This window comes from Haliaeetus albicilla, chromosome 3 (assembly GCF_947461875.1).
Source record: "Haliaeetus albicilla chromosome 3, bHalAlb1.1, whole genome shotgun sequence".
NCBI classification, from domain to species: Eukaryota; Metazoa; Chordata; class Aves; order Accipitriformes; family Accipitridae; genus Haliaeetus; species Haliaeetus albicilla.
In genome coordinates, this window is record NC_091485.1 from 39,890,172 (window position 1) to 39,918,163 (window position 27,992).

General features: G+C 40.3%; 1 protein-coding gene across 1 annotated transcript in view; it reads right to left on the reverse strand.

Annotated features, from left to right (window-relative positions):
- The window catches only part of CPA6 (carboxypeptidase A6), an 85,532-nt gene that overhangs the window by 10,674 nt on the left and 46,866 nt on the right, over positions 1–27,992 (reverse strand). The window contains exons 3-8 of the mRNA XM_069779482.1: positions 22,799–22,923; positions 19,164–19,278; positions 18,112–18,213; positions 17,162–17,266; positions 2,764–2,874; positions 2,425–2,515 (exon numbers count right to left, since the gene is read on the reverse strand). Of these exons, the coding sequence (XP_069635583.1) occupies positions 2,425–2,515; positions 2,764–2,874; positions 17,162–17,266; positions 18,112–18,213; positions 19,164–19,278; positions 22,799–22,923 (649 nt within the window). The remainder of the gene's footprint in view (positions 1–2,424; positions 2,516–2,763; positions 2,875–17,161; positions 17,267–18,111; positions 18,214–19,163; positions 19,279–22,798; positions 22,924–27,992) is intronic.

The following is a 27,992-nucleotide window of genomic DNA, read 5'->3' on the forward strand; positions in this document are numbered from 1 at the left end:
ATTGGCTTTAAAATTGCTGTTTATTTCATGAACATTAAACCATTGTGCTAGTTATTGCACATACGTATATACTGCAAGGAGCATTTCTACTCAGAGATCTTGCTGTCAGTATTCACCTGGGTCTGTGTGCAATTTCTGTGCACTATTTTGGGTACAGGGTGCTGCAGAGTAAAATCTACCACAACCAGTGATATGGCCCTTTTCTTGGTCCCTAGAGAATACAGAAGCAACATCATAAAGCTTACATCAAAGTCCTACACCAGAAGGGAAGAGGAAAGCAGAAGAGATGCTGTGTTATCTTTACCAAAGAGCTCACTGCAGCTAGCATTCAGTGGCTTTGCTGGGGCTGGATTCTGCCACAACTCACCTGCCTGGAAGCCCCACAGTGAAGTTCAAGCCTGTCTGCAAACTGCAAGTGCAACACAACTGAATTAAAAGGTTTTTAAAAGCATATGCAGTATTAAATGTTAAACACCCCAAGATTATCAAGCCTCAAAGTGTGATATGATCCAGATTCTTCTCTGCCTCATTTAGTGTCAGATTAATGAGAACATAGGGTGCTGGGTGAGGATCTTCTGAGCACCAGTCAGCCCAGTTCATGAAAGAGCTCTTTATTCTCTGGCAAAATAGAGAATCAGACAGAGTTTGGGGTCCTGTGAGGGAAGCAGAGCATGTGCTTGGTGGGATGATGAGCAACTTTGAAGGAATTTTTATTTTTTAAACTCGGGGTGAGGATCTGTCTTTCATGTTCAGTGGAGGGCAGAAATGCAACAAGTAGTGGACTACAACATGCAATGCGTGTGTGTCATGTTATAGTTTCACTCAGCCTAGAAAAAATGTTTTTTACTGAAAACTAAGCAAATATTTTCAGGAGTGAGTAAAAAGTATGCTTTAACACAGTGGCTAGGGAGCAGGAAGAGGGAGAGGCAAAGTGATTTGAACCCAAGAAAGATGAATTAGGCACAGAAAGAAAATGCACTGTGTGAGTATTAACGTTGCACTGATAGGTACCTATAATATGGCTCTGAAGACCGTTCATTCTAACTATGCCAGTGGCTGTCTATCTTCTGAACAGTAAATGTATGTCCCCCAAATACCTGCAGTTGTGACTTAGGTACTTAAGTAAAAGATGGTAACTGTGATGCAGGACTTTTTGGTTCATTGCTACATTATTTTTGCCTTAAAGATCGTGATAGCAGCCATGGGACTGTCTTCTGTAGTGGAGGGATTCTCAGCTAACACAGGCTTTCTGTAACTGCCTCTGTTTCAGCTCCCTTCTTACTGCAAGTAGAGTCAAAAAAAATTGGAAGCATATTTCACAGGTCCATACTGTATTGAATGCATGCTTCTGTTCACTCTCACCTCATTTGTAATCTCCCCAGGCAGATTATTTGCACTCACTTTTATCCTCACAGTTCTCAAAAATCTACTTAAAGAATCCAGTCGCTGCAAGACAGACTGTACAGTGCTTGAAACACCTAGAGAGTTCCAGTGGAAGAGGGACAGGCTGAAGGGAGGGCTGTTGCACTAGCACTATGCAAACACAGTTTCTGTCTTTACAAGTTTATAATGTAAATAAGGAATGCTGGAGGAGAAAACAGCTGTACACAGAGGTGAAGGAAGTTGCTCAAGATGGAAAGGCAGGCCAGCAGAAGAACCAGTTATATATTGCTGTATTTCACAACAGAGTGCTATTATTTTCTGCTGCACCAGAACTTGTACAGATGCTTACTCCTGTATGACTTGCTGTAAGATTTAATATAATACCATTTCTCCTTCAGTGGACCCATTCCAAATTTTCTGCTAGTATTTAATTACTGCTGCATTCTCTATGCAAAACTGAGGTAAATTTTTATGGAAGTATTTACAGAAGTGCTGGGAGTTTTAAACTGGATCTCCATGCATTTAGAAGCACCTTCTTTCTTTATTAAATCACTAATAATAATGGCCTTAAAATATTCTCAGACATTCTCTGTGAGGCCAATAAAGCAAGTCTGACATTTCCTAAGCTAAAGCCATTTCAGAGAATTGATGAATTAAATAAAATGAAGTTTGAAATATTTCCTAAAGCTGTAGTCAGGTAAATTATGAAATGTGATGGGCCAGGCTCAATGCTGTGCTTCAAATTATTTACATGATTGCACAAATACAGAATAGCTGTATACGTGTTTTTTACTTTTGCCACACTCACCATGACTTTTTACTTGCGATGAGATGTGTTTTTCCAAAGTTCAGGACTTCTGTTTTTTTAGAAGCTATAAGAAAGATTTGAGCCTTGGCTTGTGGCTTTATGGGAAAGTAGCTTCAACTTTAACCATGGAAAAGAGAACACTTCACAATGGATGTGACCTAACCTACTTAGTCTGTTGGATAATTAAATACAGGGTAATCTGAACTGGTGGACCAAAGCACCTCCAGACTTACCGCACCATTTCACTTTCCAGTTGCGATTAGCATCAACACCATGACAGGGAAACCTTGTGTTCTTTGATCTTGTTTTTCTCCAAAATCGATCCTAACATAAGTTATAAAATAGAAATAGCAGTATTACTACATTTTGGCAAAAATCTATTTGTACACATAACAAACCAACCCTGGTAAACATATTCAGTATTATATTTTAACTGCAGTAATTTACTTCCGTTTTGCATGCCACAAAGTGATGGACCAGATTATACAGAAATTCATGTTTGAATGATGTAACAACCATTTGATCTTTCCTGTCTGAACAATTTTTTGAGTAATATTACTGATACTACTTACATTTGTCCAGCTAAAATGATATCCATCCACATTAAATACAGGCATGATATAGAAATACAGCTGAGTTAGCATCTTTCTCATGGCAGGATCAGTCTGGTATGTCTGAAGAGCCTAAAGCAGAAAAGCCAAAGAAAGTAGTTTCCATAATAAAAATAATTTCCTGATTAAGTATTGTGACAGGCTAAGACAGTCACTTGGCCTTTGGCAGGACAGAGACCTGATCTCACGGCACCACTGACATCCTTAGAACTGTACTTGAAAGGCTGACATCTTCCTGCAAATGTGATTAAAGGCAGCATGTGAACATGTGAAAAAGGTGTTCAAAAGACCCTATTCTCTCTGCTTCTTTGTTACTTTCAAAAGCCAAGAAAATACAACTCATATTACAGAGAAGCGAATGCATACGAAGTGTTTTGTGATGTAAGAGCTGAAGGTCAGTGGAATAGATTCTTAGTTGAGGAAACGAGTTTAGCTCCTGTAAGACAATGGATTGCTGTTGTTTCCACCACCTGGTGGAATCATGCCCCATTATTTGATGGGGTCAGAGTATGTCTTAAAGCATTTAAGGCTCACATTACATAAGCTTTTGTTGTATTCAAAGTAACTTACTATATGCACAATCATCAATACAGGCAGCTTATTCCTTTGTAATTTAGAAAACCCACTACTTCTGGAGAACCTCAAGTATAAAGGTTAGTAGAGGAAGTCTAAGTGGGGAAAGTATTTTTTTTCCATTCTACATCTTAGAAAAACACAGCAAACCAGAGGCTCCTCAGCAGTTCTGTTTGCTAGTACCAGAGATGCTCCTTTATCGGTTTCAGGATGCTTGGGCTCCACATGCTGTAGCAAAAACTGTCCTTGTCATAGCAGGGCATCAAACTTTCATCCTTCAAAGTTTAAGTCTTGATTCTGTAAGGTGAGGAATCAAGTGCTTCACCTGGCAGGCAGAAAGCATATCACACTAACAGTGGGTGCAGAGGGATGCCTGAGGCTGGCTCCTCGCCTCCTGGTGCTGTGATTACAGCCTTCTGCTCTGCAGTATCTCTGGCCCTTCAGATCCAAGAAGTAACATGTTTGGGGGGACAAAGGGAAATGTTTGCTCTGAAATAAACTAAGCTAAAAGCTTTTCAATTGACAAATGCCAGGGAACAGTGTGAAGTAAAAGAATTCAATACTGCTGGGATCCTAACTGTGCAGCCCTTTGGATTATTGAAGCTGCCACAGGAGCTGACAGATGCTTTTTGTGGAACATCTGTAAGAAATACCCATACAGTTAGACATGTCTGGGGCTGAAATTTACTCATGGAGGAGTCTGAATATTTTTGTCTTTACTGAGGGTCTAGTGAGAATTCTAAATACTTTTTCTAAGCTGTTCATTAACTACCTCTCTGTCATGCAGTGCTTTCTCCTCACCTAGCCTCAGCAGTGCTCTGCACGTGCAGGTCCTTCAGCCTCACTTGCAGATCCAAAGCAGCGTGTCATCCCTGTGCAAAGCCACCAAGTCACCCAGTGCTGCTCCACACCGAGCTCCTCTTCTGTTTCAGCCAGGCAAGAGAAGGGGAAGGTGAGCAATAGAGGGCAAAGGGGCTACAGCACAGAATGACATGAAACTTAGGCAGCAGATGGGACAGCATGGTGTGGAGCACTGCAGGGTGGGATGAGATGCTGAAAGAATGTAAAGTTATCACAGGGGAGAAGAGGATGACAGTGGGCTTTTGAGGGGAAGCTTGGTGGAGTCGTGGGCTGCCTGGGAAAAAGTCCCTGGCCTATGCAGAGGTCACAGGTCCCCTGGCCCATGTGCCAGAAATTCCCCAAAGATTCTTAGCTGGAATGGTATTGTATTTAAATTCAATTTACTTGTATTAAGAAGCCACATCAAGGCTACAAATACATTTGGATAAAAATATTGGTATTCAGGGAACTGCAGCTATAGTAAAAAGTAGTTTTGTCAAAACAGAAAGCAATGGTTACTCAAAAATAATGACTGTGAAAACAAGGGCTCTGTTTCATTGATGTTCCACATGCAGAAAACACATACTGAAGTAACTAGGGCTACTCTGTGCATTAAGCTAGCCTTGAACTTAAATCTTCACAGGATTAAAAGCCTATATGGCAAGTATGGATGTTAAATCTGTAAGACTGTTCTTACAGTGGAAACAGAACCAAGTTGTGCTCCAAAATGTGAGTCAAAGAAAATGAACATTTTTATCATGCATATTTCAGGGAGAAGTAATTTGGCTGGGGAGGAAATAAGGCACCACACACCACTTCCTTGACTTTTTAATGCTTTTCTCTTTTTAGACAATAATAACAAATAAAGCTCAGGTTGTGTTTCCATGGTGGGTATTTACATATCAGTAATAATGAGATTGGCATATTTGCTTGTATCTGTATTTATGTATGCCATTCTTTTGCTGTCAGTTTCATCTGTAATTATGCATTTTGTTACACTGTAGTGTAACTACTGTCTTTTAAACTGCAATACTTAAGAATAAACTCTTTAAACCACTTTTAAAATCATCTCCTTAAAATAACTACAGATAATGAATTAATTTAAGGTAATACACTCCTTAAAAATTGCATGGATGAGCTTTGCAAATTTTTCAGAACCTTTCCAAATTTGCAAATAGTGACATAATGAAAATATTTTAATAAAGACTTTTTAACGTTCAATATGTTTTAAATCCTGTGAAGAATACATTTTTCTTGCTAGGTAAAAGCAATACCAATTAAAAACTGAACCAAAACATAAACTTCAAAATGCCGAGCACCCTTACATTTTTTTAAAGCTTCTCCGTGTTATTTTAATGCCTGCTGTCAGTGACAAAATACTAGGAGAGACTTTAGAAAGCATTATAGTCCACCGTAATACTCTTCAAAATTTTAAGTCTTAAAGTTGATTTAGAGCCAATTATGTCAATCATTCAATTCTGTTCTTTAAAGCATATATGGTTTATCTTAACACTTTGGTTACCCTTTTAGAGTAGCATTTCGTTACAAATGTAATGGACCTGGTGCAGCTTTCTTCTTCATGGCAAGTAAGAGTGTAGATGGTGTAACCTGGTGTAAGTGAGATGATATTCACTCTTTCTCCTGAAAATATTTTGTCCTTCATACTATTCTTATCTGGCAATTTTATTTGATACAAGTAATCAGGCAACACAGGCTGTATAATCTTACCTCCCTTAACAGGGAGGTCTTTGGCAATGTGCCTCATGGTTACTAAGGTGTGTCCTTGCTGGAGCAAAGCCCAAAATTTGCCTTTTGTGACGTGACTCAAATCCCCTGAAAAACAACCATGTGAACCACTCCCCCCCTGCCCCCCGACAGTGTAGAAATATTTTCTCTTCACTATGACACAAGCAAGATGAATATAAACCATTAGTGAATTAACTGCATTGTAGTTTGCACAGAGCGCTCAGAATACAAAGTAACGTGACTTTACATGGCTTGATTCTGCTTCCCCATCATGCAATCAATAGCAGCTTTGCTGCTGAATGCACAGAGAGCCAGACTGGCCCAATAAATGCTGAATAGTGTTATTAGTGAATGAACAGATGATACAGGAACCCTGCCAACACCATGCAAGCAATCTGCCTGGGGGATAGGGGAAAGGACCAATGATTAATAGGAGGGGGCTCGATCATCTGGATCAGCAGGGTGGTGGTTGTTGATAGAGCTATGCCAGCTTAGACTGGCTGAGGATCTGGTCCATAGGAAATTTAATTTGGGGGATGAAGTGAACAAAAGAGCTATATCGTAAACTGCCAAGGCAATAAAAGGCAAGAGTTTAAAATGGATTTAGGATGCAGTTGGGCTTTTTATAAAGTAAAGGGATTGACTGAGAAGGACAAAGCAAGGAGACAGGGTTGAGAGAAACTCTGAAATTGCAGTTGAGCTTAATAACAATTTGCTGTCCCACAATTAATTATTATTAAATTTAAGGTAACAATCAGCTTTTGCTGTTTCTGGTTTTGAATTAAACAGTCACACTGAATTAAACAGTTACTATTTTAGCATAGGGAATTGACTCCTTTGCTGTTCTACCAGAAATTGCACAAAAATGCTTCCAACAAACAGGATTAACTCTTCCATGCCATTATTAAGATATCAGTTAAAACATCCTTTCTGACAGTAACATACAATGTTTTACTATTGTCTGTACTTCTTACACTTTAGCAGGGTGACACTATCTGCCATTCAGGCCTTCATTGCCGCTTTATCAGTTTGGCAAGTTAGTAGTTAGCTCTGTCTCTGTACTTGGAAGCAGTACATCTTTTTATCTCCATTTTCCCTTTTACTGCTACTGTCCTGCTTTGGCACTCAAATCACAAGCAGAGTGGTAAGCCTGTTATTAAGGCTAAGATACAACCGAGTATCTAAAACCAAAAAGGGTCAAATTTTCAAGGCTGAAGCTTGAGCTGTGTCTGATTTATTTTTTTTTAACACCAAGCAAGATCTTCCTTCCTCTTTGGGAGCATTTCCCACAGTAGGAACCCAGCAACAGCAACTGAAAAAGATGAGTGTGCTGCAACTACTCTGCAACACTCAGAAGAGAGCCCTTAAAAAGAGTGTGAAATGAAGGACCTGCAGGATCCCAAAGCCTTGCTTATGCTGCTACTTAAGGATGCAGAGAAGTCGCTGAAGCAGAAAAGAGGCAGAGGGATGATGGCATGATTGACATGTTAGAGAAACAAACAGCAGTTCCAAGAAGCTTGTGCAAGGCTGGGACCACCCAAGCAATTGCAGGATCTTGTGGGGAAGAAGCTGCATAGTTACACAGTTCTTTTAGTGGAAATCGGAGACACAATTTCTTGGTTCCATTCTGAGAGGTACTACATAAAAACACCTCATAGGTCCCAAATAAGTCAAGGACTGTCCAGCAGAGAAAGGAAAGCCCTGAGTTATTCTAAAGCACTGTGAATACTCTGAAAGGGGCAACACAAATGTCTCTACTAGTAATTGTATGAAATTAAGGCCCACCAAGTTGGTGGAGACCCCCCCCCCAAGATGTCTACCACAGAAAAATGTAGTTCTTGACTTTTACGACCTAGTTATGTTGGTCCAGGGTAGTACATATTGAGGGCAACCCAACAGAACTCACTTGAATACACTGTTTAATTACATTGTTGAGACACAGTTAGATAATTAAGATGCAAACTATTGCTTGTAAGTCCATTTCTGAAACAACTACATTGTCCAAAACACAATTTTTTCACAGTCCTTTCTCATGCTCAGTAGTGTTTCTGCATATCAGTAGTTTCACTGAGGCCCTAATTACTCAGCATCATCATACAGGAGTGGACCGCTAAAATATAAAGAAGATATTTTTCTCTAGGGCAAGTAATATGTTGGAAGAACAATGTGAATTCTCTTCATGCCTTAAAGAAGAACATACCCAACAGCTTAAAAGCCTTCACAGGGTAGAATTTGAATGTCCTAGTGATTAATACTTACATAGGAGTTTGCACTAGCAAGTGGCATTGAAGAATTCCTACTACAGGCACAACACAGCTGCAGGGTTACCTTCATTTTATCAAGATGTATGCACATTGTGAAAAATGAATAGCTGCAAGCAAAATGAAAGTAATTTTTACCTTCATAAGATCATGGGTAGGCAGAAGGATGCAGCTGGGTAGCTGAAAGTGCACAAGAGAAATAATGCAGTACTTCCATTTGGAAAACTGGAAACCATTTTAACTGTTCTTTTGCCATCATGAAGATGTCACAGCAAAGGAAAGCACCTTCTCTAACTGTCTTACTGTTGAATAGAACCTGGGAAAATCCACCATGGACCAAAAGAGAAAGAAATACGGCACAGTTTAAAAATGGTTTGCCACAGCTGTTTTTAAAGCAATGCATCACATGCCTCGTTGTGGTGATTCCATGGTACTGCACTCCATGTTTTTGGCATTGGCTTAGCTTTTATCCATTAAAAGAAAAAGCGTCACAACTGAGGGCCCTGTCTGGGAAACTCTTGTTGGTAGTGTTCACTGCTACTTTATTTTCCTTTCCCTTAGAAGTGGTGCACATTAGTAATCTCTGTTTTCAGTAGCAAGGACGTGTTGGAGAGGTGCAGATCCTCAGAGTGAAGTGGGATATAAGATGGCTGCCAAAATAACTGAACTCATTCAGAACTGAACCAGCTGTGGAGTGGGATGTTGAGTAGAAGCAGAAACTACACACACACAGGTGTGATTACTGCACAGAAACTTCAAATGGCCGGAACAGCATTTGGAGAATGAAAAAAATCATGAAGATAAAACAGATTCTGCATTTGTACCAGCACTTCTTGCTGTTGAAAGGCTGATGAATGAAGTACGGAGTGAAGAGGCTGGAAGAGGTGATCTCTCTGATGGAGGGAAAACAAATAGTGCTTCAGGCAGAAGCTCTGACAGAGAAGAATGAGTTAGCTAAAGATAAGTAAGGCTGAGTGTTTCAAATATAGATGCTGCAGGATAAAACAGATGGATTTTTCCTCCAGATAATGGATATATAGGGAGCACTCGGAGAAGTCAATTTTTTTCTGAGGTTAGGCAGCTAAAAAGACAGCTGGGGAGACTAGAGTCTGGCAAACAATAAAAATTAACCTCCAATGATTGCATTGCATTTAATGAAACTGCTGCAGAGCATTTGTGGAGAGATCTGTCACCAGGTGACTGGTCCTTCAAGGTGAAAAAAGCCCAGTCTTCACAGTGGCATCATCACTGGCAGCTGTGAAGGGGGCTGCAGGGGGCCAAGGTACAGCCCTTAGAAACTTCTGGCCTTCCTAAAACAAGGGTGTACTAAAAATTGATGAACAGGAGGAAAAAACAGATAGGAAGATTTCACAGAGCAAGAAGATGCGATGGTTTAAAGAGTAACAAAAAATGTCAAGTCAAACTAACATCAGCTGAAGAGCTTTAGCTGAAGGGAACAGACCTTGGAAAGAAGAAATGTATCCAGCTAAAAGGTGAAAGGAAAAAGCTACAGGTACAGCATTTGTTTTGGCCTTGCATGCTTCTGATTCACTTTGGAATATTTCAAATGATTTCAAAAGCTCTTCAGGTTTCTCTGAGCCAGCAGTCAAAGATATGTTAAGAACAGTTGTGTATCTGTCCCCAGGAACAGGAGTGGCATAAATGTGGCATAAATATAAGGAGAGGCAATCAGGTCCTTGCTTTCTTTCCTCTATGGTTCAAAACTTCTGCTTGGAGAACTCCAAAAAATGGAGCTGGAAAGCCTATCATAGGGAGTGAACTAACTACGTTGTCTCAAAGAATAACTAAATACAGGTGTAAGGAGCATCCTTTAAATTAATATTAGTCTGAAATCCTGCATTGTGGGAACATGGCATTTCAGCTGTACCTGTTCAAAAGACTTAAGTCTGTTGACAAGTGTTAGGTCAAGCGTATAATCTTTAACAAACATAAGTGTGTTGCTTCACATAACTATCTTACAGACTCCCAAGATTAGACTATTTCTGAAGTGGGTGAAAAACTGGTATCTGAATTTCATAATCAGCCAGTATTTTGAGGCTCTGGTAGTTATGGATAGCAAGGGGAAATAAATTTTCTGACTCCTAAAGGATTACCAGTTTTGATGGAGTTCAGCAAGACCCAGATATCATCCATAATGAGAAGCTGTTTTCCTGACAGTGTAGACTTCAGCACTGGAATGAATGACTGAACGCTGCTCTGACTGTTGATGCAGCATATTGCAGATGTTTTGTCCATCAGGACACAGACTATGGAATTTTGCAGAATGAGTATAAGTGCTACACTGGCTTTCAGCAGATCTTAAAGTAGGAATACTTACAGCTTTATGGCCTTCTGACCACATAGCCTGCATGGCGCAGAAGAAGAGCCAACCCTTTTTAACACCGACACTGTCTGGGTCTCCTGCTTGGACCTGTGTCTGATTGCACTGTTGTCCTTATTCAGTTCTATATATGTGTATGTGGTATTATTTTAGGTATCCTGTCTTTACAGTCAAGCACTTCATAAACATTCCTGAGGAAGAATCTGAGGTCCTAAACCCTGCAAAATTCCTGGTAAAGACTGATCTCTGGGGCCAGGTCCACAAGCCTAATAGCTGGCTAATTGGCAGTATGCATCCCATATGCATCCACAAGGTGACTCATAAATCAGTCTCAAGCTTAGAATAGTGGGGGCAGGTGTTGCCATTTTGCATCTTGGACAGTCTGTGTGTCTCTCTTAGCTCATTATTATGGAGTGAAAAGACAGGATTCAGGCCTGGTTTTGGCAGCAATCAGTACCAAAGTCAGCATTTGAAAAAAGGCCCACAGCCTCTAACTTCTTTTCCTAGGGTCACCTCTCTGCTCCCTGGGTGCACGATGAAGCACAAACACATCATCTTGAATAATTTGGGAACTCATATAATTGGGATCATAGAACACCCACATTTCAGAATTTGGACTTTCAGCCACACATCTCACAAATTAAAGTATACAGAGCATACTGATATTCTTTTCAGATTTGGGATTCTTCTGAGATGAGACAGCTATTATGGCCCATCTTTAAAGGATGATATAGTGCTGCAGAATGAGCAGGGCTTCAGAGGTGCAGATTTGGATTCCTCTACTATACAGCTCCTTTCCAGTGGGCCTGTGGATAGGGGCGAGGGAACATTCATGGATAGTCTAGCAAGGTCAGTGCCCAAACTAAACTTATCAAGTCACCTTGATCAAATCCAGAAAGCTCAGAAGTAATTCTGAACATTTTTTCAGCAAAGACTTTAGATATTGGCTAGGTTCTGTCCCAGAAGAAGCAGACGGTAGCACTGCTCAGCCAGGAAAAATACCCACAACAGTCTCACATTAAAGAAAAGTGGCTATGCACAATGCAATGTAAGCTGACACACATTCAAAGAATAATAATACTATTTGGAGGAAAGTCCTCAAGATTTAAACATTTGAAAAATAGAAGAGCCTAGGGAGTCTATGGAAGAGCATGCTACAGTTCACATTTGAGATGCAGATATACTGAAACCTGTCAACACATGTTAATTTTCCTTTTTTCCTAAAAAGGCCCACTTTTGAGGATGGGAGAAGAGGGTAATGGTGTAATTTACTTTGTTTCCAAAGTGTGAGGCTATTTGCACCTTCATTCGAGGCCCCATTGAGGCCGATCCCTTAGCGGGATGCACTTGATCTTAATGGATGTTCCCTTTACAGTTGCCATTAGATTGTTAGAACATTTTGTCAAGAAGTACAATCAGTGCTTCCTTCTTGAAGGTTTTTAGTTACATTTCTTGTAGTTTCTAATCTAGAAATACAAATTCCTGCATCAGAAACAAAGAATTGTGCATCTTAAAGTCACATCTCTTGTGTGTTGTTTTCTGAAAATGTTGTGTGAATGACATTTCAAGGTTATACACCATTGACATGGATCAAATGGCAGCATTTACTAGAGGGAAGAAAGTCAAACCAGATGTAATGGGAATCCTCATCTGCTTCCACTAAAACTGAAACAGAATCTAGTTTTGATGTTAATTTGAATAGCAGCCTGTGAACCAAATTTCAGATTTTTAAAACAATGGCAAAATGCTAAATTTGAGGTCTGGATAATTTGATATCTGAATTCTGCTTCTCCTCTCACAATTGCACACCCAATGAAGAAGAGTTAAATGTTCTTATTTAACACATATACATATGTAATTGTACTTTTGCAATAACTCTATAGGTTTTGCTTCTTTGTTTCTATGAGGGCTATTTAATTTTGGATAAAGACATATTATGTCTGATAAACAAATTTTGTTTCTAAAGCCTACTGCTTTCTACAAAGTAATAACACATAACAGAGTCCCTTTTTTTTCAGCTTGTAATATTTACCAACACATTTTAATGTATGATTAGATCCCGTGTGGTCTTTTTAAAAATCTAGGCTAATAAACCTCCCCCCCCCCCAATCTTTTGCTGTGGACACAAATTCTGGGTTACATTAAATTAACTTATCTTTGCAGGTTGCCTTCAAAGTAGTCCACATGTAATCAGTTCTGTTTCCTTGTACAGTTCCTCTTGCTTCCCTGCTCCACCACAGGTCTCTTAATATGTCCACTCTCAGGGCCTTTTTCCACCTCTTTCCAGCTGAGTAAGGCTTGAAGTTGGGTGGAACTCCACTGTAACCTAACTGGTATTCTACTACAATACCGGCGCAGATGCTTCTCTGTGGCTCATTAGCTGGTACCTAAAGCTCTGATCCTGTGTGCGCACGGTGTCCCATTTCTTGACTTGAAATTCAATGACCATGAGGTAGGGTTTGTCAGAGGCCATCAGTATTGCTACATCTGGTAGAACATCTGATTATCTTTAGCTGAGAGACTGCAGGCATTCAGGGATGCCTTCTGCAGAAACAAACACTGACGTTATTAACACCAGACCTATGGAATACAGAGCCAAGGCTAAAGCTCATGCTGGAGTAGATTATAATAAAAAAACCAGACAAAAAACCAAACAAAAACCCCAACCCCCCCAACCAAACAATAGTCTTTGCTCTCCTTTTGTTTGTTTCAAAATGTGAGTAGGCTGGTTTTGTACTTTCAATTATATTATCCCATAATGCAAAATCCTTTCCTGTGCGTTCTCTTTCTGTTTTTAATCTTTAACTTCTATATCTTTCTCCCTTTTTCTCTAGTTCATATGTTCTTTTTCTCTAACTATTGTATTTGCCCAAATACAGAACAAGCCTGCATAGCAGGCAGCCTCTTGCCTTCCCACGGTCTAGCCTCACACCCTCACTTCCCAAGTCTGATCTGCCTGAGTCTGCTTTGCATTTCTAGATAGACGGGAGTTGGGTCCTGCTCAGGTGAACAACTCCAGATGCTCTGTAGAAAGCGGGGAGCCACTGACCATACCCTATGGGAGATGGTGTCTCCTGTTGCTTGCAGCAAATTCAGTGGCACTCAGGAGCTGCTGCTTCCAGAGGCACAAGCAAGATACTGAGTGTTCCCAAGCTGGATGGGAGTATCTGGTGAAGTTTGCAGCACCCGGTCTTGAGCCTGAATGTTAAGTGACATTCACACAGAGAGGTTGCTTTCTAAGCTAAATGACTTGAAAAGCCTAGTTGTACACAGGAGTATGGATACCTCAATAAAAACAAGTGACAGAGATCACAGGGTGAAGTGAAAGCTCGATAAAATATTTCAGGCTGCCTGCACAGTAAAGGGATGCGCGTATGCTGTTCCTGCTAGAAAAGAAGCTAACATCACATAAATCCAACATTTCTTTTTGCTTGCCTTAAATCAATGGGCTTGTGGTGCTATTCCTTAGAGTCAACAAACATGCCAGGAAAAATCTGTTTCCAAGCTGACTGCCCTTTCTCAGAACTGCCTGTAAGCGCCAGGGAGGATGGAAAGTGGGCTGCTGGGCTGCAGAGGTGCTTAAGGGAGGAGTTTGCTAGCAAAAGAGAATTGCAGAGTTTGAAGCATGGAGAGGCCTTCAGCTTTCCTAGAGTTCTTGCTAAAAATGTCTAATTCATTTAATGAGAAAAGCAATATCCTAAACCAAACAATCTAATCATCTTGTCTCTCCTCCTCTCCCAGTCATTTTTAATATAATGATGGAGACTGTGAGCACAATGTATTCTTATCCTGATGCTTTTTGCTTTAATGCTGGGTTGAAATACTGCTCTAAGGAAAGAAGAAAATATATGTCATTTGTGAACAAAGGCAATGCATGACTGAGATGGCCACACAAAGGTGCTACATTTTTGTAGTCTCAAGGAACTTCACAGAAACATTCTTTAATCTAGGAAAATGCTTTTACATAGTTAGTGAAACAGTCTTACTAGCAAGCTACTCTCCAAGGATCTCAGGTAACAACTAGAAGGTTTTTATATACACATACACAGCCTATATTCTGCCATAAGCGCTACAGAGAAACCTTGTGATTTTTACCTTGCTGCCACATTGTATAGTGCTTTACGGGAAAACCTTGGTAAGGAAGATGTACTTGAGAAATAGGCTTTCCCACCAGTGCCTGTCTGTCCCAAACATCTTCCTTCCTTACTGTAGCGTGTTCTCCTGCGTAGGAAAGCTGCTCAGAAATAGTTGCAAGTTTGTTCATCTTTACAGTAACGGAAGTCCTAATAAGAAGACACACCATCATTGCACACTGAACTTTGGAGATCAGCTCCTGGATCTGGTTTAGCCTATCCATGCATCTGCAGCCATGCTGATGGGCTCACCCAAGTTGTAGTGGCCCCATTATTTCTGTACTTGCCTTATATACTGCTGTGACTTCTGAGGGAAGGTGACACATGCTTATATGATCATCTCAGCTAACGCATTAGGGTGTTGATGATGCAGAAGTTTACTCTCATGAAGGGACTTATAGGGGCAGGATCTTTCTGCTGAGTTGAGAGATCCCAGAAAATCAAAGGCAGATCCTTTAAATCAGAGAAGGTATTAATACATTGTAGAATTCCACAGTGATGGGGTGGAAGAGAAGTGAGAAAATTGTGTGTTTATAGGAAGACCCTTGCAAAAAGAAGTTGCACCCCTTATTTTGTGAAAAAAATGGTATGCAAAATACTCAAAGCACATGCGTTGGATTTTTTAAGCCTTCTTTGACTTCTGTAAATTGCATTGCAAAGTAGTCTCCACTGTGCAGGTAATATCCCAACTTGAACAAAAGTTTGTTGGCCAAGGGGAAATGTCAAAATCCTGCAAACACATCATGCATCTGAAATGAATCCCAAAGTAGAAGAGATTAAATGCTGATATAAAAAAAAAAAAAAAAAAAGAGGTACTGGAGAAGTGGCAAATGGATGGATATGAAGGCTAAACCCTACATATCAAAGATAAAGGGAGTATAAATCCACTAAGATAGGATCAGAGAAACATTGGAGGAACAACTTGATATTCAGAGAATATGAAGTCTATCATTTTGGGTGAAATCTGTCCATGAAGAAGAGCCACCAGATCAATACCTGGCTCTGAGCCTGGTGTCACCAGCAGAATTTTGGTTTTTTTGATCGTGGGTCAATTTACACGACACCAGGCCTGCTGGCAACAGACAGGGTACACCTGTCTCAAAGGGGGAAAAGGATCTTTGCACAGGAGTTAGCAGGGCTCAGTGAAAGAGCTTTAAACTAGATTTGAAGGGGGAAGGGATAAAACCAAGTTTGCCCTGGGGTGAACACACTTGTCTAGAGACAAGCCTGGGGGCAGCATGCCAGTGTTTGAGGGATGGTGTGCTAGCAAGGTCCTTTGGTCTGCTGTCTCAGTGGAGGTAAGGGATGGAGGCCCATGCGGCAGCAAAGACGCAAGGGTTATTGATGTGTTAGAAAACACAGAAGTGCCTGAGAATGGTCATGTAGGAATCAGGGCTTCTGCCCCACAAAAAGGTGGTGGGATCAGTAGCCCAACTGAAGTGCATCTACACCAGTGCACGCAGCATAGGCAACAAACGGGAGGAGCTGGAAGCCATTGTGCAGCAGGAAAACTATGATATGGTTGCCATCACGGAAACATGGTGGGATGACTCGCACAACTGGAGTGCTGCAATGGATGGCCATAAACTCTTCCGAAGGGATAGGCAAGGAAGGAGAGGCAGGGGAGTAGCGCTGTATGTTAGGGAGTGTTTTGATCATCTAGAGTCTAATGATGGTGATGACAGGGAGGCTGAGGGGAGACTTTATCACTCTTTACAACTACCTGAAAGAAGGTTGTAGCTAGGTGGGTGTTGGTCTCTTCTCCCACGTAACAAGTGAAAGGACGAGAGGAAATGGCTTCAAGTTGCACCAGGGGAGGTTTAGATTGGATATTAGGAAACATTTCTTCACCAAAAGGGTTATCAAGCATTGGAACAGGCTGCTCAGGGAACTGGTTGAGTCACCATCCCTGGAGGTGTTCAAAGGACATGTAGATGTGGTGCTTAGGGACATGGTTTAGTGGTGGACTTGGTAGTGTGAGGTTAACAGTTGGACTCGATGATCTTAAGGGTCTTTTCCAACCTGAATGATTCTATGATTCTATTCTAAGATTCCATGATATTGGCTTACTATTCCTATGGAATTACACACAAGAGAAATGTCTTAATCTAAGTCCTTAAAGCAAAGATATTGCTGAACTGATGTGAGGCAGTACACACTGGCACTGATTTACCTGGACCGCTACCAGAACTACAGTCTTCACATTTTTAGGTCTTGGAATAAAATCCTACTTCATATCTCTGCCAGTATGTGCCAACATATTTTTGTCCTGTGCCTAGCTGTGTCTGGCTGTCACTACCAGCTTCGTTTATCAAGCACTTAAGTGTTCTACAAACAAAAAATAAAAAAAGCGGTATAATAGCTAGTTATTTTTCTTATTAATAATATGTTAGATCAGTTATAGCAAAAACTCAATGTTTATTGAACTGAAGGAACTGCATGACTGTAAATAGTTAAACACTTACTTCTTTCACAAACCACTGGCAAAAGGCAGGGCCAATCCACTCTCTTGCATGTATCCCACAGTCTATCCAGACAGCTTTCTTGTAGGGCCGTGATCTTTTACCTAACTTGAAGTGTGAATATTCATAGAAATATCAATAGGTCTCATGACATTAGTGAAACACAATAATGAGAAAATACTACAATGTTAGAAACACTAAACCATTTTGAATTTCCTCGTATAAAGGAACATGAATTTATTGTTTTCAAAGGTGCGGCCAAGATAATGATACGCAGGTATGCCAAGATAATGAAGCTGACCTATGGGAAAAAAATTACAGGAAAAGTGAGATCTGTCGATTTCTCTTTTATGAGGAATGATATCCTTAAATATCACATGGAGCAGGGTGAGGAAAAACAATGCTACATGAATAGCCTGATGCAGAATCAAAGTTTCAGAACTCTGCAACAGCAGGTGAAAAGAAAGTACAATAAAAGTAAAATTTTTTTTGCATCTTGCCGACACCCTCTAATTTGTGGTCCTAATAATGTGAGTTGAGAGTGCACAGCCCTGGAATTTTGTCAGTAGCTAAGGAGGAAGCATATGTGGCACGTGCTGAGAAGGACTCCAGAGTCCTCTGGGGCCCTTCTCCAGCACAACTGCTTTCCAAGTTGTCTGTAAACACAAAACTTTCCAATTCCCTTAAATCCAAATCCTGCTAATTGAACTTGTCCAGTAATCTATCTTCATGCATATCCAATCCAAGTAAACAGGATTTGGCTTTTAGTTTTCCAGCTTTTTTTTTTTTTTCTTCATTAAAGATGACATTGAGAGAGATACTTAGATCTTAGCAACTCATCCTTAGGAAACACTGTTAACCTGCGTCTCCAGTGTACATGCTATAACATAAGTAACAAAGTGTCTGTCCCCAATTCCAGATTTTAGTCTGATTAGTGACTATTTAATCTTTACCTTGAGTACAAACAGTGGTCTCCCTTCATAGGATGTTCCAACAGAGAACATGTGAACAAGATCTGAATGAGTTTTATTCAGATGATGCATCCAAGCCTGGATCTGCAAATACAGAAATAAAATTGTCGCTTCAATCTTTGTACTTCATGGGAAACAACTGTAACACATTTATTAATCTCAGCTCTCAGTCCTCTTTATGTTTTTGGATTTTCCTGTAGTTTTTTCTTTTTATGCCTTTTTTTTTTTTTTTGTTGGTTTGTTTTCACACTTTAATCATCATTGGGCTCTCATAGTTCTATTGCCAGTGGCTGGATGCAGCCTTCAGTCACATGGGATTTTTTTTCCCATTTTAATGTTGGCCACTACTGGAATGCATTAGCTGTCCATCGAAAATCTGGGGATGGGGCTAATCTGTCATTCCCACTAAATATTAATGGAATGAAGAAAGAAGGTCTCTCAGTCTGCCTGTCAGGATACAGAATGGCGAACAGATTGACCTGCAGGATTGAATGCTACCTGCAATATTTTTTTCACAGGCACCAGATCTTGTTGAGGTGCAGCACCCTCCATGCTCAACCTTGTGACTTTGTTTTGGTGCAGTTTGAAACCATGTATGTGAGCACACCGAAATCAGCAGAAATTATTTACCCCATTATCATCCAGGATAGTATCCCTTATACATAAATTTGTATCTAAGTGTTTTTAAGTCTTTGGGCCTCTTGTGCAAATACTTAAGCATTTGCTCACGTTGCTTACTTAAGTGACTCGGTGAGACTAATCACTCACTGAAATCTCTTATTCCATCAGAGTAAAAGACCTACTTTAAAAACAAAACTCAGAAGCTGTCAAAAATAGTTACATGTAAAGATAAGCCTTGAATATAAATATTAAAAAATATGTGTTTTCAAGAAGGTGCCTATTATTGAAGAAGAAACATTCAGAACAGTGCTGAAGATGAACAGGTAACCATAACTTGTACAGAGAGTGAAATCTTAGCCTTATTAAAAACAACAGTGTAGCGGATAAGAGGAACAATATGAATTTTCACGTACTTCTTCCAGGGAGTGATACACTTCGTAGTTATACCCAGAGACGGACCTTCGATTCCTATATGACCTCAGCCCAGTTTGGTTTTCTATTGCTTTCTGTAGGTCTGATATGAGAATCCTAGGTAAAAAAAGACAGCGGTATTGCTGAAAAACTGATAGAACACACAGGCTAAAGCAGAACAACAATCATCACATTTAGAAGTAGTACAGCAGGAGTTAAACCATCCCGACGTTATTTCTTGACAATAGAGTGCTTCAGGCTTATTTGAATATATGCTGCCAGATAAATACTCCAGCTGCTTTGAAATGTAACAGTGCCTTTAAAAAACACAATGAGCTTGTTAAGTGAATAACACAGAATGATGTAAATAAGGTAGCCAATGTGAAGAAGAAGCCACTTTCACTTGTTTATGGAGTAGCATTTGCTGTCTTCTTTTATAATCCCGTTATACTACATGATCATGGATCTTCAAAAACTGATTTCAAAACCATAAAAAAAAAAAATCTCCTTTTAGGCTTAGAAAAACATGCACATACTTTCTCTTGGGAGTTATTGTACCAGCGTGGAACTTTACTTATACCTACAAGTTGTAGAGGCAAAGCAAAAAAATGAAGAACTTGGTGGCATTATCTTTCTGTCTGAAACACAACAAACAACAAACAAACAAAAAATCTTGTGTGGTTTGTTGTTTACATCATCTACTCTGCAACAGTTGTTGCCAATTATTTTAAAATAACTCAGGACAAACATGAAACAATACTAAGTGAAAATTAAATATGCTTGCATAAAAAGTGAGAGGTTCTTTGCAGTAAGAGCAAAATGCAGAAACAGTGGTATAAGCTTAAAAGTTTCCCGTTTTATGGCAAAACCAAATAATGATATGAATATAAAAATATAATACAGAAAACATCTAAAAAGAATTATATTGAAGAAGTTGGAGCATCTATGCTCTTTCCATCACACCATGGCAGGAGCTGGGAATATTGTCACTGACATCAGTAAAAATGTCACTGTAAAACTGAGAGTCATCCTTGTATACCACCTTCTCCTAAAGCATGGCAATGTGTAATCACCATACCACTAATTCATCATTCCTGTAAAACAATGGTCACATTCAACCTTTTGAATCATTGCATTAGCTGCAATGATTGGAAAAAGATGGAAAGAAACTGCATTCACTCTGATCCTAACTCAACTGTGCAGCAGATACCTCAAAGATAATAGGTCTATCTACATATGATATCAAAGTAAAGGTTATCCTCATCTTCAAATGTATTAGTGAAGTAACTGTATAATTAGGAATTACATTGTTCTACACCAGCAGCTTTCATTAAGCAAACTAAGGGCTGATAGTCTTGACTTGCAAATTGCTGTACACTCCAAGACCAGTACTGTAAAGCATTTAAGCCTGTAGTTAGATTAAAGCAGTGGTTTTATTCAAGTCATTAGGACATCTGATATGTTAAAAAAATACTTGCCTGCTTTGCTGAATTCTGATTAGTGTAAGTACCTTCCAGGATCAGGCTCTCTTTGTTCACTTTTACAATAATAAATTTAACTTCACAACTCCTGATTGTTTATGTGTCTCTACTCCAAATGAGATTTGATAATCTTTCTTTACGCTTAAATGACTGTGTACTCTGTGTGCTTATAACACAAAGGCTCTTAAGTCCCTGAGGTCTGAATACAACCTAAGTGGCTTGGTTGTCAGAGAACTTACAACTGAGGCAATTTGGTGCAGTAAGAGTTTATCTGATGCCTAGCTTGTTTTCATGACCGTCTTCTCATCATAAAGTCAAACACTGGGACAGATAAGCCTGTCTTATAGGCAAGGGCTGGTCACCTTGCTCATTATTAGGGCTGCTTAATGCTTCCTGTCTTTCGAAATTTGTCATAATTTAGGCAAGCATCACTCTGTCCGGCTGAAGTTTTACATGGTGTTTGCCTCAGATTTTCCAGTTCCAAAAGGGATGTAGCAATAGTTGCAAATGGTGCCTCAAAAATGAAATAAAACAAAAATATTGTGAAAAACAGCCATGAGAAAAGGGTCTGCATGAAACCTTGCCTGGCACCTCAGCCCCTGGGCTGTGGAGCCGCGCTTCAGCTCAGGGCTGTGGTCCCCAGCCCAGCTGCGCCGTGGGCACGGCTGTGCCTGGCCGCCCCGCTCCTGCCGCTTCCCGACTATAGCTGTTGCTGCTCTCGTGGCGAGTCCTGCTGGCTCTTGTGGAGTTACAGATGTCAGGAGGCTTGTCAGGACAAAGCGCATGTTCGTCTGAGGCTTTGCAGGGTTTTGCTTCTGATGGCTGGGACCCAGCGGACAAGGATTCCAAAACAGGCAGTGAGGAGATGAAGAGCGAGAGCAAAGAAACAGTCTGGAGCTGACAAAATGCTGCCCAGCTTCCTTCTAAGTGCACACAACTTGTGCGTCAAATGCCAAAGAGGAAATTTTCCCTGTGGAAAATTAATGTAATGTTGTCCTAGTATTTGTAACACGTTGTTTCAGGTAGACTGCAGAAACCCTTCACTCCTGCAGTTCTTGCCCTTGCACACTCTGCTCTGCAAAGTAAGTAAAGGTCTTCAAGTACAGGGAGTGTTTATAACACATATAAAATGGCCTTCTGTCATTTCATTAAAGGTGATTACTGTGAGCAGGAACAGCAGCAGACGTGAATACAACTGCCGGGGCACAGTAATTAGGGGATATTTTTTGTATAAGCACAGGATAACAATTACAGAAATCCCAATCTCATTTTTAAACACAAACAAAACTGAAGCAGCGTTGAACCCACATGAAAGTCACTCTGAACTTCAGCCACCGGGCCTGCGTAATTAATTTCCTTATGTTTGTTTTTGTATTTTTAGAACGAAAAATTAATAAGAGACCATTGTTATAATAAGAATGGAATTTTGATAAGAGTACATATAATACACGGTTTGATTTGTGCCATCCTTTTCTGACTGAGAAGTAAGTATAAACAGCCTCACATAGAGCTTTATTCAGCAAAAGTTTCAGAATTCAAATAACTCATTAGTTGATTATTCAGACACTTAGGCATCTCACTGAAAAGGCTTTAACGACAACAACATTATTCTTGTCTAGTATATCATATTGATAAATATGAAATGATAAGTATACTCTGTCTTGAATGCTTTTAAGGAACGCTATAAATGATATGTGATCCTTAGCTTGTATTTGTTCTGTTTGACTTGCGTCGGGTCACGAGGAATGGAAAGTTATAAAAGAGAACTAGTACATTCCTTTATAATTCATGAGGAAGGCTTGCCTCTGTGTTTGCAGCACACTTGTAAACAAACCTAGCTCCTGTTAAATACAGAGGCAAAGCAGGCTGTAGAATTAGTAATTACCATCCCTCCCTTAACAGATATGATTTCATATACATTGAAAACACTTCAGCTTGACTCCAAAGGAGGACATTTAATTAAAACTGCCTGCCTGTGGGAGATTTTCTGTTCTCCCATTAAAATGGTTGTTTTCTTGGCAATGTCTAGCTGTCTGCCAGTCTAATTGCTATGATGTGGAACGTATTTTTCAAGTGCACTTGGTGTGGCAGATGCAGACCTGCCTTAGAGGCCAGATCTCCGGAGCGAGGCAGAGAAAAGTGAAGCACAGGCTTACGTGTACTGGATGTTTGCTTGCTGGAGGTAGGGCAGCAGACTTCGGGATGTGTTCTGGGGTACTCGCACGTCGGTGACCATACCTTCAACGATGTGGAAGGGGCTGCTGGGCTGCCACAGGTCCACCTGTAGTGCAGGAACCAACCTGTAATTCATATGCATTCAGTGTAGGTGGGGAAATCCAGGAGACGGGACGCTTGAAGCTATGTAGGCAAGCACTCTAGGCATGGTATAGACAATAAAAATCTATTGGCTGGTCCAGCTCTATGCTAATGGAGAAGATTTTGAGGAATGATTGCATCCAGCTTACCACAACTCTCATGGGAGATTTGCCAATGGGAAGAGAGAAGGGTCTCAGGAATGTGCCTCCTGAAACAGCTCGAAACAAAAGCTACCTCCAACTTCAAGCGCCTCATCAGACTACCATACATTCCCTATTTATTAGCTCCTACGGAATCCGTGAGTCTTTTATTTCACAAGGTATTTTCTATGTTCACTAAGGCAGCAAAAGAGAAGAACGCTCAAGAGAGGTAGAAAACATAGCATATACCAGTGTTGTTTGCAAAGTGTACCCAAGTTTTTATCTTGACAATAAGCAGATCAGAGGTCAGTAACAGAAGGTCACCAATACTATGAAGGAAGCTGTGATCTACCCAATGATTTTACATGAGACACCAAAATAACAGGATTAAGATAATAAAATGATTACAAACTTGTAAAAAACGATAGCTACTAAATGATACCACATTATTAATGTGATATCTATATCTGCGCACACCTAAGGGATGCTTCTTGTCCATTTTTACTTTCTTTTGTTGCCAAATCTGAAATACACTTGGAACTTTAGCCCAGAACATGAATTTTCAAGAAAGCAACAGGGATTTGAAACTCAATGTTCTGCACCTGGTAGCAAAATGGTTTTGTGCTACTCAGCTGCACCAACAACAGATGCACATACTCTCCAACAGAGGTGAGAACAGTTCCTCCTCTGCCAGTGTGAGGACAGTGGCGAGAACACAAGTCAACAAACCTCTTCCCAGAGCTCCTGGGTAGTCACAGGAGACTATGGAAAGGAGTTTCAACAACAGCCTCTGTGTCAATGTGACAAATATACATGTCAAGTTCCACAGGCCTTAAAAATATGTTATGTTTGTGAGCTGAATACAAAGAGGGGAACTGATAGGGACTACCATGTCCACACGTTTCTTAAAGAGAATTTAAAAAGAATTAATACTTGATAAACATCTTTTGAAGTCTACTGCAATCAGCTGTGCCAGGCTGCATTGATAAAAGTCATGGACAGAGCTCATGAGTGTCCCTTGCCTTACTTGCTTTCCAGGTTTCTAAGGTTTTTATAATTTATATTTTAAAAGCTCCTGACTTCTATGCCATACAAGCAATTTTGGAAATATCTAATGCATTTCACCTTGACATGAACCTTGTTTGAGAAGACAACAGGGGTTTAGTTCCCACCATTTCTCAAATGGCCCCAAATAAGAATATTCCGATTACCAAGAAGGCATCTGACGCTGAACCTGATGCCACTCCTTCAAGCAGTAGCAACTTCAGTCCAGTTAATCCAATTAAATGCCTGCTACTTTGGAAGGAGAAAAACTGAAACACAGGGGCAGCCTTTTCTATTCCTGCCAAAACCACTCTTTGTTTCATGCTGCCACAATATGGTCTATGGATCTGTGTGATAGTGGTGAGTGGGCACAGCATCTTTTGAAGTCTAACACCGGGACTGGCAAAGTTCACAAGGCCTGTGAAGCTGACAGCAGCTATGACAGATGGTCAGTAGAAACCAAACTCATGAATTAAATGGTGCTAAATGCTGCTTATAAATAAAGATCCTCTCACTGCGCTAACACCTTATGTTTGTTAGTTTATCTATCTTTCGTATTTTGATTAATTATAGGCATCCAGTGAAATTTCCCCCTAATTCAACATGGTTGATTTCACACATGGTTAATTAGGAATGTGTATTTGACTTAAGATTTATCCCTAAAAATACACGTCACAGAGGGTACATTTGTTGCTCTTGGAGTAACAGTGTACCCATCAGCTCAGCTTGAGCCATCTTTATAAAAATAACAACAAATTGTTATACACAAGCTAAGAGCAACTGAAGTGAAATGTCTCCTGGCCAAGTGCAATATCTAAGCACACAAAACTGGAAAGAGAAGTTACAAAAATGAAAAAAAAGAAATAAAATTGAGATACACCTGAAGCTTGTTGCTGTTCTTTATAGTTACTCAGGATTAATTTTGGTGCATTTCTCCATCATCATGGAGGGGACAAACCAACCAATTTTCACACTATTGGTTACAACACCACCGAGCTTTCTAATCTCTGAGGTATTCTAATTGTCCCTCGCATTACTGGCTGCAAAGGAGTGACAAAAGCAGAAGCAACCTTCTTTTAACTACGGAACCAGCGGTATATTGCACACCACTATCCTCTTCTGGCAAAAATGCAGTATTTCATTGCTGGCATTGTCCTGGAAGTGAGACAAAAAAAAATCCCATTTTTAGCATGCAAATTCAGCTCAATTCCCTATTTGGGTAATTTGGTTTCATTTGGCTCCCACTTCTCATCCTTTGCAATGTAAACAAAGCATTCAGTGCTCATCTGGGAGATGTTACCTGTGCTGTCCAGGGCACCACTTCAACTGCTGACTTGAATTTGCTTTACAAAACATGTAACAGGAAACACATTTCTCCAACAGACATCTTATTTATATTACAACTTTCAGCTTGTCCTTGGCGTGACATGGAAACAGCGCATGAAAGCTGACAAACAGAAGATGAATTTCACAGCTGGCATGTTTGGACTGAACAAGTCCAACTATCCCTTACTCACTGTCAACTTTAGGACACTTCATCACTGCATCTCCCATGGATACTGAGTGCTCCATCGGAGCCATCACTCTTCTTTCAGCATCATTCCTCTGGCAAGCATGCCTTGGATTTCCATGCTGGGCTCCGCTGGCTAGCAAGTGGTAGTGATATTAATTTTCTCCTATCCTCTTTACTATCTGCGATGGGGTGTTGTTATCCCCACAGATTACACATTAGCTATTAAATAGTATTATGGACGGTGTACCAGTCAGTGCCAAAAGACATTTACTTGTGGGTGGTGGGATTTGCTAGGTGGGGGGGAAGATTCTCCAGCTACAAAACGAACAGATGCAGAAATCCTACAGAACCCTCTGAACACACAGCCAAATATTTGAACCTCAAAATTCACCTGGTATCTTGAGGCTAGAGGAAAAGAGAGATGCTTTAGAGTATGTCTGCAAACCTAAACATTCTCATCTCCTTTGCAGAACTCTCTCCTTTGCACATCTTTTCCTATTTGTTCAGGCAGCAGGTTGCCTTTAGAGGATCTTGGGATGTTTTAAGCCTCTGGACAATAAGCAGAGCCCAGGCAGGATTTTTCCGAAGGCTCAGACTTGGGACCTGGAGACTAATTACTTGGCACCTGCTGCTGCAAGGTGTGACTCCGGGTACCTGTTCTCAGGGACAGTGGTGGCTCCACAGATGCCCAGCAAATGCTCTTTCCCAAAGTCTCACTGGAGGCACAAGCATCCTGACTTGCCTTCTATGAGAAGAAATGGTATGTAAAAGCATACAGACAGCTCCCTTTCCCAGAGGATTTAAACACATTATTGCTTTATCTAACAAAGAAGGTATAAGAGATTATTAATTGTGACTACATAGTAGTATTCTTTTTTAACTGCACATTCTTTTTTCAACCTCACCCATGCAAGTCCCTGGGATTCAACTTGTGCTTAGGAAAGCCAGCACTCTTTGGGTTTCCTTGTAGGCAGTTTCTCTTTAAATTGAGGTGTTAAAGACAGCTCAAGAGTATAAATGTATCAGCTCTTACCTGGACACCTTCCAAGCTACAGCAACCCTGAACTCATTAGTCTTGTCTCTAGCTTCTGGTCAGTATGGTGATGAAAAGTCAGCACAAGGAAAAGGGACAAATATTTTTAAAAGATTTGGGTGCTGAGCTAAGAGAATTCAGAATTTCTTCCAAAATTAAAAAAGATGCAGATAATTTTCCAAGAATACAAACATTTCATTGGTACAATCCTACATATCACAAATGGTGTACATACAGCTCTGTTGCCCTGCCAAGACAGAAACCAGAGCAGGGAGTTTTTTTCTTCACTAGTTCCAGGTCTTCCTCCAGCTCATTCTGTGCCTGTGGAAAGGGAGCCCGAGAAGAAAGGAGTCTCTTTGCTTTTCCCCAGGAACACACTCATGGCTGCATAAATCCCACAGTCCTTTTTTTCATTCAAGTCACTGAAAGAAATCCCCAGCTTCTTTAGACCACAGGGCCTAGTCTGGCTCATACTTTGTAACTAAAGTCATTTTCTCAGGCAGTAGCCTCCAGTTGTTCCTCACTACCCTTTCGTAAACAAGTGTTTAATTTCTTCTTCCATTTAGCCTGAAAAGAAGATGCTTAGCGCTCTCATCAGGTCTGCGATTGTGTATTGATCAAGAGATGACTGATGCTTGTCATTGAAAATAACTAGAATAAATCTGCCATAATTTACATTTAGTATCTGGACAAAATTGTTTGTATGATTTATCTGTGTTACACCCCATGAAGACAGTAATTTTGTTATGCTTTATGACCTAGAAATTCCAGTTTTTATACTTACTGAGTTGTATACAGCAATACATGTGCCAAAGCTGGCCTTGTCCTTAACATCACCATCAACAGCTTTCTTTGAGAAATGCTGTCAACTGTATAGTTCAGAACATAATTATTGTTATGATGCCATCAGTTGAAATGGCTTGGCATTTCTGAGCCTCCTGTATAAAGGAATGTGCAGTCAGTAGTGCAAGCAGTGATGCCCTTTGCTCATGGGCTCTATCAGCCTATTGTGGGCTCTCTCAGGATGTATGGGTTTTCCATTTACATCCATGTGCTCATGTATAGACACATAAACACCCTAACCAGTCCTGAAACTCATGTTTCCAATTAGAAATCTGATAGCAGAAGGTAGGGAATAGAAGTAGAAACTGCTCTAGTCTCACTGATGCTGTCAGAGGTCTGACTATCAGAGGCTTCATCATGTAACACACAAGAAACATAGACACCTGTATGTATGTACACAAACACCTCTCGCACACACCTATGTAGTGCGCAACAGAATTTTAGGCTTCTGTTGGTACCTT